Source organism: Uloborus diversus, chromosome 4 (assembly GCF_026930045.1).
Source record: "Uloborus diversus isolate 005 chromosome 4, Udiv.v.3.1, whole genome shotgun sequence".
Classification (NCBI taxonomy): Eukaryota; Metazoa; Arthropoda; class Arachnida; order Araneae; family Uloboridae; genus Uloborus; species Uloborus diversus.
The window spans coordinates 64,845,499-64,865,274 of NC_072734.1; the positions used below are offsets into that span (position 1 = coordinate 64,845,499).

Genomic DNA, 19,776 nt, shown 5'->3' on the forward strand with positions numbered 1-19,776 from the left:
TAATATCATCGTCCTATTGAATAAAACTAGTAACTTGGTAGGTTAGATATTCCTATTTATTTAGTTCTATTGAAATCCTCTTCACTTTCACATTAATAACATTATAATTCAATTCAAATGCCGTTGTCGTGCGTTCTCAACTACAGTTCTACTATACCGCACGCGACTACGGTATTTGAATTGAATTATGTTATTAATGCGAAAGTGACAGAGGATTTCAATAGAACTAAATAAATAGGAATAGCAAACCTATCAAATTACTGGTTTTACTCAATAGGACGATGATATCAAACAGCACCTACCTTGTTTCTTATTTTTTAGGTTTTTTTTGCCGTAGTCGGGATTCAGTTTTTTAATCTTTTATTTTATTTAAATATTTTCCGTTTTAATCTAAGATGGACAAAAAATAATAGCCTGAGTAATTTACGGTAAGCATTTTAGTTTGATATACAAGAATGGTAAACTTAATTTATTGCTATTACATGAAGTTGATAGAAAATTTAAAGAATAAAAGATTGATTTTACTTAATAAGACTATAATAGTAATCAACACCAAACTTGTTTCTTACCCTTTGTTCCCTTAGTCGGGTGATTAATAAATTTATTTAAAACCCACGCCAAAAAAATCCTTTAAAATCGAGTTTTACAAGGTAAAATCAACTCCTCCTATTGTTGAAGTCGATTGATAGCGTACGTTACTTGGGCCATAATATCGAATCAATTGACACCTTATTCATGAAAGTCGGATAAATAGTTTAGGTGCTACAGTGGAACACACACAAATACAAAGACTGCTATTTTTTTTTTTTTTAAGCAAATAAATTGTCTCATGCTACATTTGAAGTCGGTTAAAATATAACCTATGTTACTCGGGCTATAATAGGGAACCGATTGACACCTTATTTATCAAAATCGGATGACTACTTTAGGCACTACGGTGGATAATACGTAAATACAAAAACATACATAGACTGCTAATTGGTTAAAATCAGGAAGGTTAAATCAAATTTTCCTATTGCTGAAGTCTGCAAAAATATAGCCTATGTTACCCGGGTCTCAATTACGAAACGAATGACACCTTATTTATCAAAATCGGCCAATCTTGAACGATGCTGGCGAAAAGGAGAGGTGGGGACCCTCCCCTGTAAACTTTTACAAAAAATTTTTTAACGCAGTTTGTAGACGATCTTTGGTAATATTAACAAGAGGAGTGGTTGGAAGATCCCATATTAAAAAGGAAATGAAGAATAATTACATAGACTTGCATATAAAGTCAATTTTGTTACTATTTCTAAAACATTTATGATCAGGGTCGGATTTAGACTTAACGGGACCTTAAGTTATTTCAGGTATGGGGCCCTTTTTGTAATCCGGACCACTTTGTCGGTGGCGAAAGGGGATATGCTAAAGTGTTTTATTATTATTATTATTATTAATGACTATTATTACTTTTTTTGCTCTATATTTGTCTTTTCCCCTAAGACACATAAAGTTGCGTATTATTTTCTTTCTTCCTTCCTTTCTTTTTTTTGTGTGTGTTTTTTTAATGTGTGTTTGCCTGCCTTTTTGAATTTCCCTTAAGAAGGGGGATAGTATCGAGAGAATGATGCAGGGCTCCCAATTTAGGGGTTCCCCCAGAGGGAATTTTGGAAAAAATAAAATGTATAATAAAATTCTGCAGTTTGAAGTCATATCCCAGATAGCATTTTTTGCTTGCAGCAAACTTGCATCAAATTGGATGAGACAAGTCTGCAAGTCAGATGCAAACGAAATGCAAGCCTTGCTTTCCCCACGAAGTGAACTTGCAGCAAGTTTGTCCTGCAAGTCTTATCAAGTTTGCTGCAAGTCGTTGCAAACCAGTAGAAAAGTCATTTTTGTGGTATCAAACTTGTTGCAAGTTCAAAGCAACTGAAGCTTTGCTGTGACAAGTTTGCTTCAAACTGAGCTTTGTCATATCAAATTTGCTACCAGTTCATATCAAACTTGCATAGCATTTTTTTGCTTGCAGCAAACTTGCTTTGCAATTCTGCAAACTTGCATCAAAATGGATGCGACAAGTCTGCAAGTCTGATGCAAGCCTTGTAGTCCCCACGAACTGAACTTGCAGCAAGTTTGTCCTGTAAGTCATATCAAACTGTTGCAGGTTCATTGCAAATTTGCTTGGGTGCATCAAATTCTGAAAATTTTCTGCAAACTAATAGAAAAGTTTGTTGTACCAAATTTTCCAAATTAGTGAATAAGTAGCCATTTTTAACAAAAAGTATTGTGAACCCACTGCAAACTAGAGAATACTTTTATTGTATTCATTGCAGAAATATTTGTAATCGAACAAACTTTATTGTATTAAAAATTTGAATTTATAATACTGCACTCCTTTGAAAAAAAATCAGGTCTCAAAATTAGTAGTATTTCTAGTAAACAATTATTTTAGTTTTAGCAATAACTGTAGAAAAATATTTTACACTATAAAAATATAATTAAATTAAACAATGAATATTTATGTTATGCATCCAAGAGAAGTTTGTAATAGTTTGCAATAAGTTAACAGTACCTTTGATCTGATTCACGAAAATTTGATACAACAAAACTTTTGTTTTCAGAAAATTTTCAGAAATTATAACGCAAAGCTAAACAACTGCTAATTTTATAAAAAATTTTCTCTAAACAAATTCTCATTTGTTTTTTAATAAAGGATTAAAACCTTTTCAAAATTTTATATCCCAATTTACACAATGTAATACAGTAAAACCTGTGAAGTTGACCGCTTTTTTCAGGCACGGAATTGGCCCTTATCATATAAATCTACCTTTGTAAGTTGACACTTGTTTAAGTTGACAACGAAAGTAATGCACCACAGGTGGTCAACTTATACAGGTTTCACTGTACTAGCTTTATTTACCAATTAAAATTTGAATAGGGCATTTCATTTTTCTTTTAACAGAAATTCTCATGCATTCATCGAATGCTGTAAATACAATGTTAATTATATACAGGTGAATGTAAACTTAAACCCAATTTGCAAGTAAATTTGAAGACTTTTTTTTTTTTACTTTATTATTTACTATGTAGGATCTGATTCAGGCGTAAAAAGTTTGCTAATGTGTGATCACACATTCATCTAATTTTATGAAGAACAGTTGATTATCAAGCAGATGAACACAAAACAAATCCCAAATTCAACGTAACATTATATTATTATTAAATAAATTAATTTGTTTTTGGATACTGAACTGGCATTTAGTCGCGGTCTCATAGCGACCTTCTAACAAATTTGAGCACAGGAAGTAAGCTATAGGTCAAATTGTACTGAATAACATTGAATTGATACAGTAGACTTCTCCAGAAATGTTAATTTTTGCTATTATTTTAATAAAATATACTTGTTAAAATATACAATTCAAACTAAATTATATGGAGAATAAATTACTAGTAAACTATTTTTTGGACGTTTTTTTTTTCTATGATATAAATGTATGGCACAAGCATCAATTAAATAAACTTTTACTCTACGGAGACTTTTCAGTTTTGTGGTAACCCTATTCTCAGCAAACACAAAATAAATTTAAAAAGACAGTTATAATAAATCAATACAGCCTGTTTATTAACAATAATTACAAACAAATTGTCCAACAGTATTTACAGAATATTATAATACATTGATTCTTCACACTTTTCTTCATGTCTTTGTGTCCTAAAATAAAAAAAAAAGCATTGTAGAAAAATTATAAGTTTTACTTTCATTAAAGAATTCTGCTAACAGTAGTCTTAAAGAGAGGCATAAACTATAGTTCCCCAGTTATGAACCCTACTTGCATTAAACGGGCTACTTGAAAACCACCAATTGCTAATGTTAACTTAAAGAGAAATATATTTTTAATGTTATATTTGCATTTATTTTCAAATCTTTTTTCAATGGAGAAGCTTTTGTTACCACACAATTTCTGTTTTTTACTTCTATTAAAAATGATGAAGAATCTTTGCTGGTAAGTTTTATTACTTTTGGAGACGTTTTCACTTTTGAAACATGTTTTAAAAGAAAAATTAGCCTTGAATTCTCAAAACTATTTAATGCAAAAATAATCGCCAGCACTGAAATGCAAACTAGAAACGTTAATACATTATGGTCCTGTGGCATTAACATAAGCGATCATTTTTACAAAATCAGGAACTGATTTACAGATATCCAAACTCTGGGCGCAAAGCAGATTAAGCCTTCGAATAGAATGAACAAGTCTTGGCTAATATGAATAGTTTAAAATCCCAGTACCGAAATATAATTTTTCAGATGATAGCATATATAAACAGTGCGAAGCTTCTTTTAGAAGTACATCATACGAAGCAGTGAGAAGCTAAGGGATGTAAGTGGACATATGCAAGTTTTGAATAAAATGACTTTAAAAATAATGTCCTAAGTGGACTAACATTGATTAAAGTCATGCTGTACAGCAGCACCTTCCAGGGTTAGGGTTGCCAACCTTGGAGAAACAATTTGACAAGCATCGGTAGCAGGGTTGGCAAGATTTTGGACACAACAGTAAAAACCACGGTTTTACCGTCCTGTCCAAAACTACATTTTTTGAGAAACTATTTTGTGAGAAAATATCAAAAACAGAACAAAATGCATCAAAGTTATGTTTTGTATTGAATATTCATTCAATGGTGAACATTCAAGTATAAAAATAAACGTAACTGAATGATACAGCTAATTCTAATCTAGTTACATAAAAGTTGAATTCATCGTTAAACATTCCAAATTGTACGCATTTTTTTTATTTCATAATAGTAACCAAACTTTTTGGCAATTATGCACGTGTGCAAAAGAAAGTGTTCAAAATATAGTTTAATAATTGACTGAAATGCAATAAATAGTTACAGAATGTATATTATATTAAAATATGAATTTTAAAAAAATGCACAAGTTTTAAAGTTTTAGTGAATGTATTTAATCAATTTATTATTCTTTAATCTATCATAAAAAAAAAATTTAAAATATCATGTAAAACTTGAATGCAAAAACCATTAAAAAAAATATTCTTTTTTTTTCCCACCAAAAAATTACGTTCAATAACATTTTTCTGAGTTATAAATGGAACTGAAACTAGTTGTCTTGATAGTGCAGTGAATTTCTTTTCATAACCCTACCAACTGTTACTAAGAAAGTTTTTTGAAAATAGAGTTATGGGCAATTTGTTTAAGTAAAATATTTATTAATGAACCTTTCAGAGAAAATACAAATACTCATTAATTAAAACTTATTATTATTTTTGCATGATTAATATTGCAGTAAATATGAGTTGATTTGATTACACTTTTAGCTTTAGCATACTTCGACAGATTAGTGTATTTTTGGACGGTAAAAATCGCCTGTTCTGTCCAAAACCAGTTAGACAGTCCAAAACTCAACCCTGATCTGTGGTGAATTTGAGAAGCAGCTCGGTATTTTGCATAAAATTCAACAAAAAACTAACTTTAAATCTCAAAAACACTTATCTAAAATTATTTTTGAGCTACAATAATCATTTTAAACACTAGCATAAAAATAATTATTTTTTACTTAATAAGACAGTTTTAAGCACTATGTCATGCCGCATGCTTTTGAACGCTCGACTGTGAAATGCGGAACAAAATAACTTTTTTTGCAGAGCTACGGAATTTTGCAATCTCACTGCCTCATATGGAAGTTCAAAATTTAATTCAGCTAAAGTATGAAAATAATAATAAAAATTAAGTTTGACATTGATGGAATTGTTGGTGAACACGATGAAAATTATGCATGAAAGAACCTAACCAAGCACCAAGTACCTAACAAAACACCTAAGCAGTGGTGCAGCGAAGGGAGGGTTTAGGGGGTGAAAACACCCCCCCCCCCCACAGACATTGGTTTTAACATTAATACAAATTCTAATATAGTAGTTTATACACATGAAAGGTCTGTTTTGATCAAAAAACCAACTTTAGAAGGTATTTTTGATTAAAAAAAAAACCCTTCAGAAGGTATTTTTCATCACCCCCCCCCCCCCCTCCAAACGGTATTTTTGATCAAAAAACTCCCTCCAGACGGTATTTCTGGCTGCGCCTTTGCACCTAAGAGAACAACTAAAAGTATGTACAGTAAAACCTGTGAAGTTGACCACCCTTGTAAGTTTACCACCTGTCTTAAGTTGACTGCTTTTTTCACGCACGGAATTAGCCCTTATCATATAAATCAAACTCTGTAAGTTGACCATTAAAGTAGTGCACCGCAGGTGGTCAACTTACACAGGTTTCACTGTATCAGCAAACTTAAAAAGAATTATTATTAATAAAGCTGAAAGTTCCTCTGTCTGTCAGGATCTCTGTGACGGGCATAGCGCCTAGACCGTTCGGCCGGTTTTCACGAAATTTGGCAAAGTTAGTTTGTAGCATGGGGATGTGCACCTCGAAGCGATTTTTCGAAAATTCGATGTGGTTCTTTTTCTATTCCAATTTTTAGAACAAAATTTTCATAAGATTATCATAACGTGGAACCGTAACATGGGCACAAGCCAATTGGCGAGATACGAAGTTATCATAACGTGGAACCGTAACATGGGTACAAGTCAACTGGCGAGAAAATTCACCATACATAATTTGTAAATATACAGGCAAACCAAAAGATCTTTTAATTTTTCTATTACGGGCAAAGCCGTGCGGGTACGACTAGTACTGAATATTTCACGTTTGTTGAAAATCTTTGATTGAAAGAAGACATACTTTGTTTTAAGTAAAATTTAGAAATGATAGTTTAATAGCATAATCCAGCCTTCACATTCCCCATAAATAGTTTTAAAAAAATTTGGCGAGTTTTCCTCAAAGCAAAAATCCTGACTTGTCAACACCTACTTGTAGCATTCCCCACACAAATTGTAGGATTTATTACTTCCAAACAAACTTAGGTTTGTAAACATGACGGAAATACAATACCGGTTTAAACTAAAAAACTCCAATTGTTCAAATTTGCTTGCGAACAAAAGCTTACTGAAAAAATATACAAATTAAAAACTCGCAATAGCTGTCATAAATCCTGCTGAAATTTTAAATGGGTAATTGGTTGGTCTAAACTTGACAGGAAGTAAAATGAAATGACAAGTTTAAAATCTGATTTTCAATGCATACTCAAAAATTTTTGTGTTTTCCCCCCTTTTCTTTAAAAATTCAAGCTAGCATATATATTTGATATAGCCGAAATGCATTAATTTAGCTTACATGCTAAATGCGATGTATATATAAGATTTTCAAAAAGAGCTAACCTCATATACAAGTGCATGATATTCTTTTTTAATGTTATTTTCACAATTATTTACTATCTAGTCAGTCCAATTAACTTAAAAGTATTTATAATTAATGCACTTATTTAAAAAAAAACAATCATTTTTACCTCTATGTTTTTTTTGCCAAACATTTAATACATTTAAGTATTATCTATGCACACCTATTTGACCCCTAAAAGTAAATTGAAAATGAATATTTACCTTGAAAGCAAATAAGAGGGGAAGTAATTATTCTGCTGCTGAATGCTTTATATAAAGCCATTCAATAAAACTTGGGAAATATGATAGGTTGCGGTTACTAAGATATGGTAAACATTTTTGACTAGAGGTGCAAGTTTACACTGTGAAAGAGTGTTACAAGTCAAAAACCTGAGCACCCAGCTTTAAAAAATCCTATTTATGAAGTTTATTAATAAAAATAAAAATGTTGTACTCAAAAACTCACATTATTTCTTGATGCCAGCTGCCATATATCCTTATACACCCTTTGACAAGCAGCTATAAAAAAAAACATAAGAATAAACAACAGGACATGCTATATTTGCTAATACATTTAACCATAGCTCAAAGTAAAGTCAACAAACAAGAATACTATTTTGAAATTGTCGACTAAAATTATTTTATGGAAATATAACTAGTTTTAAAATTGGAGACAAATATTATTAATAGAGCTAATATTTTGAATAATAAAAACAAGTTTTTGCTAGAAGCTAAACTAAGTTACAGTTAAGCTATATATTCAATTTAATTTGAATTCCGAAATAAAGCCATATACAGTAAAACCTCGCTACAACGCTATCCGATACAACGATAAATCCCTCTACAACGATAATATTTCGTGGTCCCGGTGAACTCGCATAGGAATTAATGTTATCCTCCTCTCAATATTGCGATATTCTCTACAGCAATAAACCCCTGTAAAGCGATGTTTTTTTAAGTTTTCAACCCCTCTTTATTACGATAATTTGGTTTTCAAGTACAGTAAAATCCTGAAAGTAACCCCTCCTATTTTCAAAAAAAAAAACTTAAAACTTTATTTTTTCTTTAAAAATGGTAAGCTCTAAGTTTCGCGCTACATTATAAACAATGCGTTTCCAAAATGGCGTCGCGCTGGAGATAGTTTATTTTCACAAGCCAAAACAAAAATGCACCTTCCAAAATAAATAAAAAAAGCAGTACAATCCTATAAATTTCTTTTGCAACACATATGAACAAAAAGAAAAGGTGCCCTTGTATCAAAAGGCGTCTAGACCAAAGGAATAAAGAGCTGAAACCATCCTTCCTCCCCCCCCCCTGAGATTGTTCTTTTATTTTGTTTAAACCACAGTGTTTTTTTTTCTTTTCTTTTTTGGGAAAAGAAAACATGCACATGGAGAGGGGAACTAAACATCTAAAAATGCTTGCCAAGTAAAAAAACAGAAAATGTTCAATTTTTTTTTTTTTTTTTTTTTTTTTTTGAGTGAGTGGCAAATGAAGATGATCCGAAAAGGTGTAACATTCCCATCTGATTACGTCATCACTGTCACATGATCGACGAAAACGGAAGATTTGATTTTATTCACTAGTGTATTTTTCCCTAAGATGGCAGGGAGAAAGCAAATTTCATTTCAAGATAAACTCAACGTCATCAGCGATATTGATGATGGAATGAAGCAGGTTGATGCAGCTAAGAAATATGGATTATCTCAATCTACAGTTGCAACGTTCCTCAAGAAGAGGAAACATATTGAAGATGCTGTGAGATCAAATTCAGTTAATCCCAAGCGAAAACGACTAAAAGTCGCGACTAATGAAAAGATTGATGCTGCCGTCCTGAAGTGGTTTCAAGAGATGAGGGCAACAAATATCCCAATAAATGGACCCTTGTTATGTGCACAAGCACGGAAATATGCAGCAATGCTAGGGAACGAAACTTTTAAAGCTAGCAATGGTTGGCTAATGCGTTTTCGGGATCGCCACGGAATCACTTTCCAGGAAATTCACGGAGAGAAAAAATCTGCTCCGATGAATGAGGCAAAGGCCTGGAGACAAGAGAAGATGAAAGAAATTCTTCAAAAGTATGCACCAGAAGACATTTATAACGCTGATGAAGCTGGGCTGTTTTTTCAACTCCTCCCTGATAGAACATTGGCGTTTAAGGGTGAAAAGTGTCACGGCGGGAAGAAATCAAAACAAAGATTGACTGTTCTTCTGTGTGCCAATAGTACAGGAACACATAAAATTCAACCTCTTGTTATCGGCAAATCTTTGAAGCCAAGGTGCTTCAAGAATGTGAGAAGTCTTCCTGTGGAATATAAAGCCAATAAAAAGGCTTGGATGACGTCTAAATTTTTTTCTGAATGGTTGCTGAAGTTAGATAAGGAAATGAAGAAGAGAAAGAAAAAAAATTGCATTGTTGATTGATAATTGCTCCGCTCACACCTCAATTCCAAAACTACAATGCGTTGAAATTGTTTTTTTTTCTGGCCAACTGCACTTCCATATTGCAGCCACTCGACATGGGCATAATTAAATGTTTTAAAGGATACTAAAGGAAACGTTTGGTAGAATCGATACTTCTGGGGATTGAAAATAAAGTGGAAGACCCTTTTAAAGCTGTAAATGTTAAGGACGCATGTGACTTTATTGCTGGAAGTTGGTGGGCAGTAACAGAGAAAACCATTCTGAATTGTTGGAAAAAGGCCGGTTTAGGTGTCTTAGAAGATAAAATGTTATCTGATTGTGATGAAAATTCCTCAGACTGTGATATTTTATATGATGAGGAAATAGTTTTGAATCTCCAAACATCTGTGTCCCAACTCGAGGAAAAAACGGGCAAAAAATATGGAGTGAACGTGGAGGATTATTTGACAGCGGATGACGATCTTACTGTTTTCGCAGGAGTTACTGATGAAGAAATTCTCTCTGAAATTACTGGTGAGATGGAACGTAGTGGAGAAGAAGACGATGAGGAGGAAGAAGATGATGATGATGATAATACGAGTCCATCACAATCCTTATTGTCGACCCAGGAAGCACTTCAATCAGTCAAATCTCTGCGGACATTTTTTTCAAGTCTTCCGTCCACAAATGAGGATCATTTTCGTGCTTTGGACTCAATGTATACCTTGTTGGTTGACTTAACAGTCAAAAAAGCGGCCAAACAAACAAAAATATTGGATTTTTTTCAATAAAAACGGATTTGAGGTATGTTTACGAGCTTATTTTCGGAATTTATTTCAATTGATAGTAATATTTAATCATAATTAACACCTTACCAATAAATGTATTACAAATATACTATATATAAAAACATTTACACCTAGGTAATGCATATACTATAACATTTAAATAAAAAAAAACTTATTGTATTATCAAAATATATAGGCCCTCGATATAACAATATATCCCTCTACAACAATATATTTCTTTGGTCCCCAAAATATCGTTATAGCGAGGTTTTACTGTATTAAACATATGAAATCATCTGACAATCCACAGGCAAAAAAGAAATTATTCAAGCAAACTTTGTTTCGATAAAGGTAAAAAATCCAACAATAATTATCAGAATAATCATTCTGCACAGGTATATTTCAAGCCTTGTGTTAAACACAAAAGTTATGTTTTTCCTTTTTTTTTTTTGGTATAGAGATCTCAAAGAAATGTTTTTAAATTTTAAACCATTTCTTTAAAACAGCTTCTCAAAATAGTTAACAATAATCAGTGCAAATGTAAATCATGCTGTGCAACAAACATGTCTAGAAAGATGGCATGAAATTTACAGAGCTCATAGAACATTTTCAGTGTCGAAAAGTAGGATATTTTTTAAAAAAAAGGAGGAAAAAGTAAAATTAATACTTGATTACAAAAGCAAGAACAAAATCAAAACAATTAAAAAGGAAACACATAAATATGTCATTATATGTGCACTGCATCTTACTTGAAGTTTTGCCACGAGGAAAGTACATACATTTACAAAAATCAGAATGCCCCGAAAGGAGGTATTAGTCAAAATCCCATATTCAGCAAATTTTAGCTGATGATTTGGCAAATCTGGAGATAAAATTGCAAGTTTTTAAATATCCAAATATTCTTTTTCATTGGTTGTAGGGGGGAAAGGGACACATGTGAACAATTTTTTACATTTCTTTATTTTTCAAAAAAATATTATCAATTTCGCAACACCAAAATATCTCCAAGATTAAATAGGTAGCCTTTTCTTTGTGTCATGAACTTTTTAAAAAAAGTCTTTAATTGCTTACATGTGCCTTTTTGACAGTAGAATTTTAACAAATTTAAAAATACAATAATAGGTCAGGGATACAAAATTCTTAAAAATTTTAACATGCCCTGCTTGGTATGTTTGTCAAAAAAAAAAAAAAAAAAAACATGTTGGAATAAAAAAAATTTTAAATGCCCAGTTTTTTTTTTCAATTTCATACTAATAAAAATATTTGAATTTGTCGTATAGCATTAATCAGACAAAAAATTACACCTGATTCAAGAACTATTTCAATATAAAACATAAAATAAAAGTCAAAATAAATAGTAGGGGAATACGGGGCAAAGCGAAATGGTTAAGAGATGACTGAGCTTTTTCAAAATGAACAAATAGGAAATTTGTTTTGAAAGTTGCAATATATAAAGAAATAACATTACACATAAAATAAAACTTGCGTTAAAACATTATTTTTATTGGCAGTAAAATTTAGCCTTCGAGAAAAAGTAGAAGTTTTTCCCGTTTTTTTTTTTTCATGGGACAAAGTGAAAAATAAAATATTTTTTATTTGATTGTGAGAAATTTTTTTGAACAAAATAATGATCAAATAAATAATAATTCACTTAATGAAAAGATAATGAAACAATAAACTAATAAATAAATTAATTTATTAATTGATAGAAAGAAAATAAATGAGTGAATAAAATAGAGAGTGAATGAATAAAAAAATAAGTGAAAGAATGAATTAATAAGTGAATGATTTAATTAAGCAGGGGTCTGGCCAGAGGATATTTGGGTCCGTTAACGGACCCTTCACAAAAATCCGATCAACCAAAACGGACCTTTCACAAAATCCCGGTCAAACAAAACGGACCTTTCACAAAATCCCGATCAAACAAAACGGACCCTTTACAAAATTCTGATAAACAAGATCGGATCTTTCACAAATTGTTTATTGAAAGAACAAATCTGAAAGCAAAATAACGCATATTTCTGTATATAAACCGATAATTTTTGGAACCTTTTTTTAAGTCAAATTAGAGGGATCAGCTTTTACAAAATCGGCTAATTTTGAAAAAAAAAAAAAAAAATCGGCACTCTTGCGATGCTCCTGCAAGCGATAAATAATTGCTACTGCCAAATAAATATAATGGTTGTTTGTTTTATCACAGCTAATTAGCAGCGGTGTTGTTGTAAACTTTTTTGAAAAGGCATTGGTAAGCACTTTTCTCCCCGCTCATGATTTAATAAACAATAATAATATATATCTGCGAAGTGAACTTAGAACTGCAAAAGGATAGTAAGGGTGGGGGGAAAATATGATCGCTTCAGATAGGGTTACCAACTTCAAAATTATCACCACTTAGCGTCTGGCGTTGAACCTTTATAACGACTTGACTCGAAAATATTCTCATCATTTTACCAGCTTGTCAATATTTGTGTTTTTACGGGTGCGGTGCGATGTTTAATTGTTATTTTGGGAGAAAATTATATGGGTTTTGATTTTTCGATGCTAACAAGGATGATTAACTTTAAATAAACTCTTTTAATTACCGTTTTTTTTTTGTCTACATTTTGAAAAATGCAATCTTTTAACATCCGATATGAAAATCATCTTTTGTTCTTTTTTCAAGCTAACTTCGCTTTATTAGGATGCAAATAAATGAAAAGTCTCTTTATTTCTGTTAGAACTCTCATTTCAAGTTTTTAAAGCAAAATTCCATTTTCTGTTATGAGTCAAAAATTAAAATGCTGAATAGATGGTTTATTTTATTTTATTTGTTTATTTATTTATTTATTTATTTATTTTTTTTTGCTTCAACTGTGTCCACAGATATTAATGAAATGTTTATCCTAGGACTCTAAAATGCAATTTTAAAATAATTTTATCAAAAATATTTTTTTTACAAGCCGTTTTTATACTTTTGATGCCTTCACTTTGAGAATTGCGATCTCTTTGCATCCGCTATGGGAATCCGATTTTTGGAATTTTTGATGATTATTACGCTTTATTAAGAGGTAAACAATTAAAATATCCTTTTATTTTTGTTAAAATCACGGAATTTATAAGTTTTAAACGAAATTCTGTGCTTTTTAAGAGTGTCTTGGGTCAAAAAGTTAAATGCTGAACCCCCTATTCTGAATTTTGTTATTTATTTTTTTGTTACAATTATTTTAAATGCTGTACAGAAATATTTCTAGAATAATTGAATAATTTAACATAATGTAGAAGGGTAGATAAATATTGATACTTGGGAGGGCGATGCCCCCCCCCCCCCCTACGGGCCAAATATCGGAAAAACACTCCAGAATGATTTTCTCGACATAGGAGAGGAAAACACTCAACTTTAAGTCTAATTGATGCAGTTCGTGCCATCTCTAAATTCTAAAATTTCGTTTTAACAAAAAAAAAAAAAATTTTTTTTTTTTTTGCGAAGTTATTTGATTTTTCACAAAATTAATTCATTTTTCACAAAATTATTTGATTTTTCACAAAAAACGGACCCTGTGAAAAATCCTGGAAAGACCCCTGTTAAGGAAAAATTAGTTAATTGATGAATACATTTAAGTGATTTGGTAAATGACTGAATAAGTAAACGAAATGAATTATTTCACTTTGACCTGCATGAAATTTTACTAATTATGAAAAATATTAAAAATACAAATGAGATGAATATTAATTAAATAAATACTGCCCAGAATATTCGGAGTTCCCAATTAATATTTCAAATGTTAATTACAAGAACTTTATGATTTAATAACACTAGACTTACAACAAAACATTACAATTTTAGTATCAATTTTGGAAAATTGCTTCGCTTGTATTATATGCTTTGATTTTCAGAGGCATTTTTTTCTTGACTGGAATAGACTATGTAGTATATCACCATAGTACAAAAAAATTCAAACTGTTGCGTTGTAATATTATCACATTCCACTTAATTTTAATGTAAAAGAACATTCTCAGATGGTCAAATGTTAAGTTATCAGTTTTGCAAAATTGCAGATGAACAAAGTTTCCCATTAACTATACTTATCGATTTGCTTTTGTCTTAGGAATGATTTTCATTTTATTTGTATGAAGTAATTTACTTTAAATTTAAAGAAAGGATTCAATATGCCAACATAACGTTAAAAAAAAAAAAGACTAAGGTACATTTGAGTTAGAGTTTGAAACTTTATTTTGGCGTTTTAAGACATCGACAGTCGATCGAATTAAAACATACGGTTTGATGAAAACTGTCAAATAAAACTAGCTACCAACTGTATTTAAGCCATCCTGTATGCATATATTCAAAATTATCCATAAACATCAAGTTTAAACGCTTAACATTGAGCTTGAAACATGTGCTACGCTACAAAGAAATGCTTTGACGCGAATCGCGATAGTAAAAAAATATGAACACCAGTGCATTCTTCTGAATTACAATTTAAAGAAAATTGCATTTGAATAAATATTAAACTGCCAAATACCTTTTCTCTGCTGTTCCTACGCGCAGCTTACTTCATCAATCCATCATGGCTCCCTGTGCTTCTTCGTTTGCTTCTCCGTGTTTGGCGCCGAACCGTAGACCTATGTACTACCGCGCATGCGCTGGGTGTCCGGATTGAAGCAAGTGTCCATCAAACAAGCGTTTGCAAGAGTAGTTTACGGTGGTGCCGCCCAACTTGCTGAAAGTCTGCCGCTAACCAGTCACGTCAAGTTTGACGCAACAAGATAATATCAAGAAAAAATCAAACTTGTCGGAAGTGATCATGCTATCTGGGATAAAGGAAGATTGGAATCAAAAATATTCGGGGGAAAAATTAGGCAAAACAAAACTTTTTTAAATTATGTACTCTTGCAAGTTGAGATAATACACAGTAAAAATTTTTTAGGGGTCGACACATCGATGACAGGGGCGTAGCTAAGGGGGGGGGTTTGGGGACAAACCCCCCCCCCCGAAAAGTTAGTCTCAAAAAAAAAAAAAAGAGAAAAAGAAGAGAGAAGAGAAAGAAAAAAAAAAGAAGAAAAGGAAAAAATTCCAAGCGATTACACACACACACACACACACACACACACACACACACACATATATATATATATATATATATATATATATATAATAGAAGTAACCCCCCCCCCCCCCCCCCGAAAGTCGGGTCTAGCTACGCCACTGATCGATGAGGTAGTCGACAGAGAGATAGAGCGAGGGAGGAGAAAGGATAATGCATTGTTACTTGCGCTCATGGACTTTCGATACAGCTAGTTTTTAATCACCTCTGCAACCCATCTACAAATTGCTTTAAAAGAAATAGGGTACACACTTAGAAAATAGGTAGCAAGAGAGTAACAAACTGCCCATTTGAACCATTCATAATTTATACTCTTAGTAAGAAATAAAATTGAAGCATACTTTTAGACCAAGAGCTGACCCCCCAAAACACGATTTATCTCTTTTATGGCTTGTGGCCGGTTAAAATAATAAAAAAATGCAATTTAAAACTTTGGCTCGAATCCCCCCCACTAATTTTGGGTCACACGGCTGCGTGGGTGGATGAAAGGTCAAAAAAATGAAAAATATCAAAGTGATGAGTTAAATGGCTAAAAACTATATAATAGCATTAAATTAATAAGAAAAAACCCGTAGCTAATTTCCCCCCCAGCTATGTTGGGGCGAACGTGGTGCCCCCCAGGGGTAAAGTATCGATTATTAAACTTAAAAAAAAATGATCACTTTCGTGGGGGGGGAATTTTACAGGGTATTAGTTACATTATTTTGATTGCCAAAAAAAATTCCCCCCCCCCCAGTAACTATGGGTCAATTTGTCAAAAAAAATTTTTTTTGTTCCTCTTTATTTGGTTTAAGTCGAGTATTATTCGAACTTACGCATGACTGTTTAAGTTGCAAAAAAACCCCCCAAAGTTTGAACGTTTTTTTCATTAAAAAAAACTCGTAGCAATCCCCCCCCACCACACCTATGGAGGGGGTTGCTACGCGGTGCGCAGTTTTACAACGTGGTGCCCCCCCCCCCCCCCCCAGGGGTGAATTGTCGATTGATTAAATTAAAAATAAATGATCACTTTCGTGGAGGGAATTTTACAGAGTATACATTTAATTGCAAAACAAAATATCTCCTCCCCAGCAATTATAAGTCTACTAGCTGCATTTGCCCAGGCGTTGCACGGTCTACCTCAAAAATGTACGTATATTCGGCGTTCCAAGCATTTTATACAATTATATAAATTTTCTCGCTTTCATTACATTTCTTATTGCTGCTCCACTCTTATTAGTCAAAGCGCAATGTTATATAGCCTATAGCCTTCTCAATAAATGGACTATTCAACACAAAAATGAATTTTTCAGTTCGAACCCGTCGTTCCTGTAGACCAAGAGCTGAGCCCCCCAAAACACGGTTTATCTGTTTTATGGCGGGTGGCCGGTTAAAATAATAAAAAAAATGTGATTAAAATTTTGGCTCTAATCCCCCCCCCCCCTCCGCCCACTATTTTCGGGTCACCACGCTGCATGGGTGGATGAAAGGTCAAAATAAAAGAAAAATATTAACATAAGTGAAATGGCTAAAAATTATGTAATAACATTAAATTAATTAAAAAAAAACCACGTAGCAAATCTCCCCTCCAGCTATGTTGGGGCGAATGTGGGAGACCCCCCCCCCCCCACCAGAAGTGAATATCGATTGTTAAAATTAAAAAAAAAAAAAAATCACTTTCGTGGGGTTGGGGATGGGGAACTTTACAGGGTATTTGTTTCATTATTTTGATTTCCAAAAAATCTCCCCCCCCCCCCAGTAAGTATGGGTAAATTTGTCAAAAAAAAAAGTTTTTTGTTTCTCTTTATTTGGTCCGAGTCCAGTACTATTCGAACTTTCCCATGACCTCTTAAATTGTAAAAAACAATTTCAATTATTTATTCGGTAAAAAAAACACGTAGAAAATCCCCCCCCCCCCAGCTATGTTAGGGCGAACTTGTTGCCCCCCAGGAGTGAATTATCGATTGATTAAATAAAAAAAAAAGATTACTTTCGTAGAGAGGAGGGATTTTCTCAGAGTTTACATTTGATTGTAGCAGGAAAAAAAATCCCCCCCCCCCCCAAAAAAAAAGTTTTTAATTTAAATTAGAAATTTTGAAATATTTTTCAAAATGAAAGAAAAAAAATTCAGCGTCCGTACATCTGCTTCTACCATTGTGTGCTCAGCATGAAAAGAATGAAGGGGAAAGTATACGCCTGTGAAGATTTCTTCTTGCTGTTTCGAGGGCAGTTTCGTCAGTGATCAACTGTAGCCAACACAGTGAAGTCGTTATAGCTGTTGGTTTTTCTTTTCGGAGCACGCTGTACCGCATCCTTAAACTGAAAACGTAAAAAAATCCTTTTTTCAAAAATATATTTTGATGTTTTTATATTATGAGTGTTTTAAAGGGTAATTTTAAGTGTAGCCAGCCACTAGATAAAAGATAATGTTTTGACAGAAACTTTATTTGAAGGAATAAAAGTTTCAAAGATTCGAAAACACTGAAAACTGAAATTCCGTGATTTAGATTTTTCCGAGTTCTTAACAGAAGCAGATTTATATCATCGAGATTGCAGGAACATTTTTATCAAACTAGATAGACACTATCACAACCAATATGCTGAAGGTAAATAAATCTACATGAATTTCCAAATTATTATTTAAAAAATTCATTTAACGCATCGGATTAACGCATTAACATTTACAAGTAAAAAAGTCGTTATTGCAATTTTAACATAAAATCACTTTTGTTTGTGAAATAAACTCATAATTACTGGGGTAGGGGGAGATTTTTTTTTTTTTTTTTTTGCAATTAAAACAATTAAATGTATACTCTGGAGATAATATACTAAATTATCTTTTATCTGGTGGCTGGCTACACTTAAAATTACCCTTTAAAACACTCATAATATAAAAACATCAAAATATATTTTTGAAAAAAGGATTTTTTTACGTTTTCAGTTTAAGGATTCGGTACAGCGTGCTCCGAAAAGAAAAACCAACAGCTATAACGACTTCACTGTGTTGGCTACAGTTGATCACTGACGAAACTGCCCTCGAAACAGCAAGAAGAAATCATCACAGGCGTATACTTTCCCCTTCATTCTTTTCATGCTGAGCACACAATGGTAGAAGCAGATGTACGGACGCTGTATTGCTTCCTTTCATTTTGAAAAATATTTCAAAATTTCTAATTTAAATTAAAAACATTTTTTGGGGGGGGGGGATTTTTTTTCCTGCTACAATCAAATGTAAACTCTGAGAAAATCCCTCCTCTCTACGAAAGTAATCTTTTTTTTTTATTTAATCAATCGATAATTCACTCCTGGGGGGCAACAAGTTCGCCCTAACATAGCTGGGGGGGGGGATTTTCTACGTGTTTTTTTTATCGAATAAATAATTGCAATTGTTTTTTACAATTTAAGAGGTCATGGGAAAGTTCGAATAGTACTGGACTCGAACCAAATAAAGAGAAACAAAAAACTTTTTTTTTTGACAAATTTACCCATAGTTACTGGGGGGGGGGAGATTTTTTGGAAATCAAAATAATGAAACAAATACCCTGTAAAGTTCCCCATCCCCAACCCCACGAAAGTGATTTTTTTTTTAATTTTAACAATCGATATTCACTTCTGGGGGGGGGGGCTCCCACATTCGCCCCAACATAGCTGGAGGGGAGATTTGCTACGTGGTTTTTTTTAATTAATTTAATGTTATTATATAATTTTTAGCCATTTCACTTATGTTAATATTTTTCTTTTATTTTGACCTTTCATCCACCCATGCAGCGTGTGACCCGAAAATAGTGGGCGGAGGGGGGGGGGATTAGAGCCAAAATTTTTAATCACATTTTTTTATTATTTTAACCGGCCACCCGCCATAAAACAGATAAACCGTGTTTTGGGGGCTCAGCTCTTGGTCTACAGGGACGACGGGTTCGAACTGAAAAATTCATTTTGTGTTGAATAGTCCATTTATTGAGAAGGCTATAGGCTATATAACATTGCGCTTTGACTAATAAGAGTGGAGCAGCAATAAGAAATGTAATGAAAGCGAGAAAATTTATATAATTGTATAAAATGCTTGGAACGCCGAAAACACGTACACTTTTGAGGTAGACCGTGCAACGCCTGACAATGCAGCTAGTAGACTTATAATTGCTGGGGAGGAGATATTTTGTTTTGCAATTAAATGTATACTCTGTAAAATTCCCTCAAAGAAAGTGATCATTTATTTTTAATTTAATCAATCGACAATTCACCCCTGGGGGGGGG

At 32.6% G+C, this 19,776-nt stretch overlaps 1 protein-coding gene across 1 annotated transcript; it reads left to right on the forward strand.

Annotated features, from left to right (window-relative positions):
- The first annotated feature begins 8,730 nt into the window (after window positions 1-8,730).
- LOC129221456 (tigger transposable element-derived protein 6-like) lies at window positions 8,731-9,692 on the forward strand. The gene is given in 2 exon segments (XM_054855938.1): window positions 8,731-9,389; window positions 9,391-9,692. Coding segments are annotated over 2 exon segments (600 nt in total). The 5' UTR covers window positions 8,731-8,870; the 3' UTR covers window positions 9,472-9,692.
- Window positions 9,693-19,776: the final 10,084 nt, after the last annotated feature.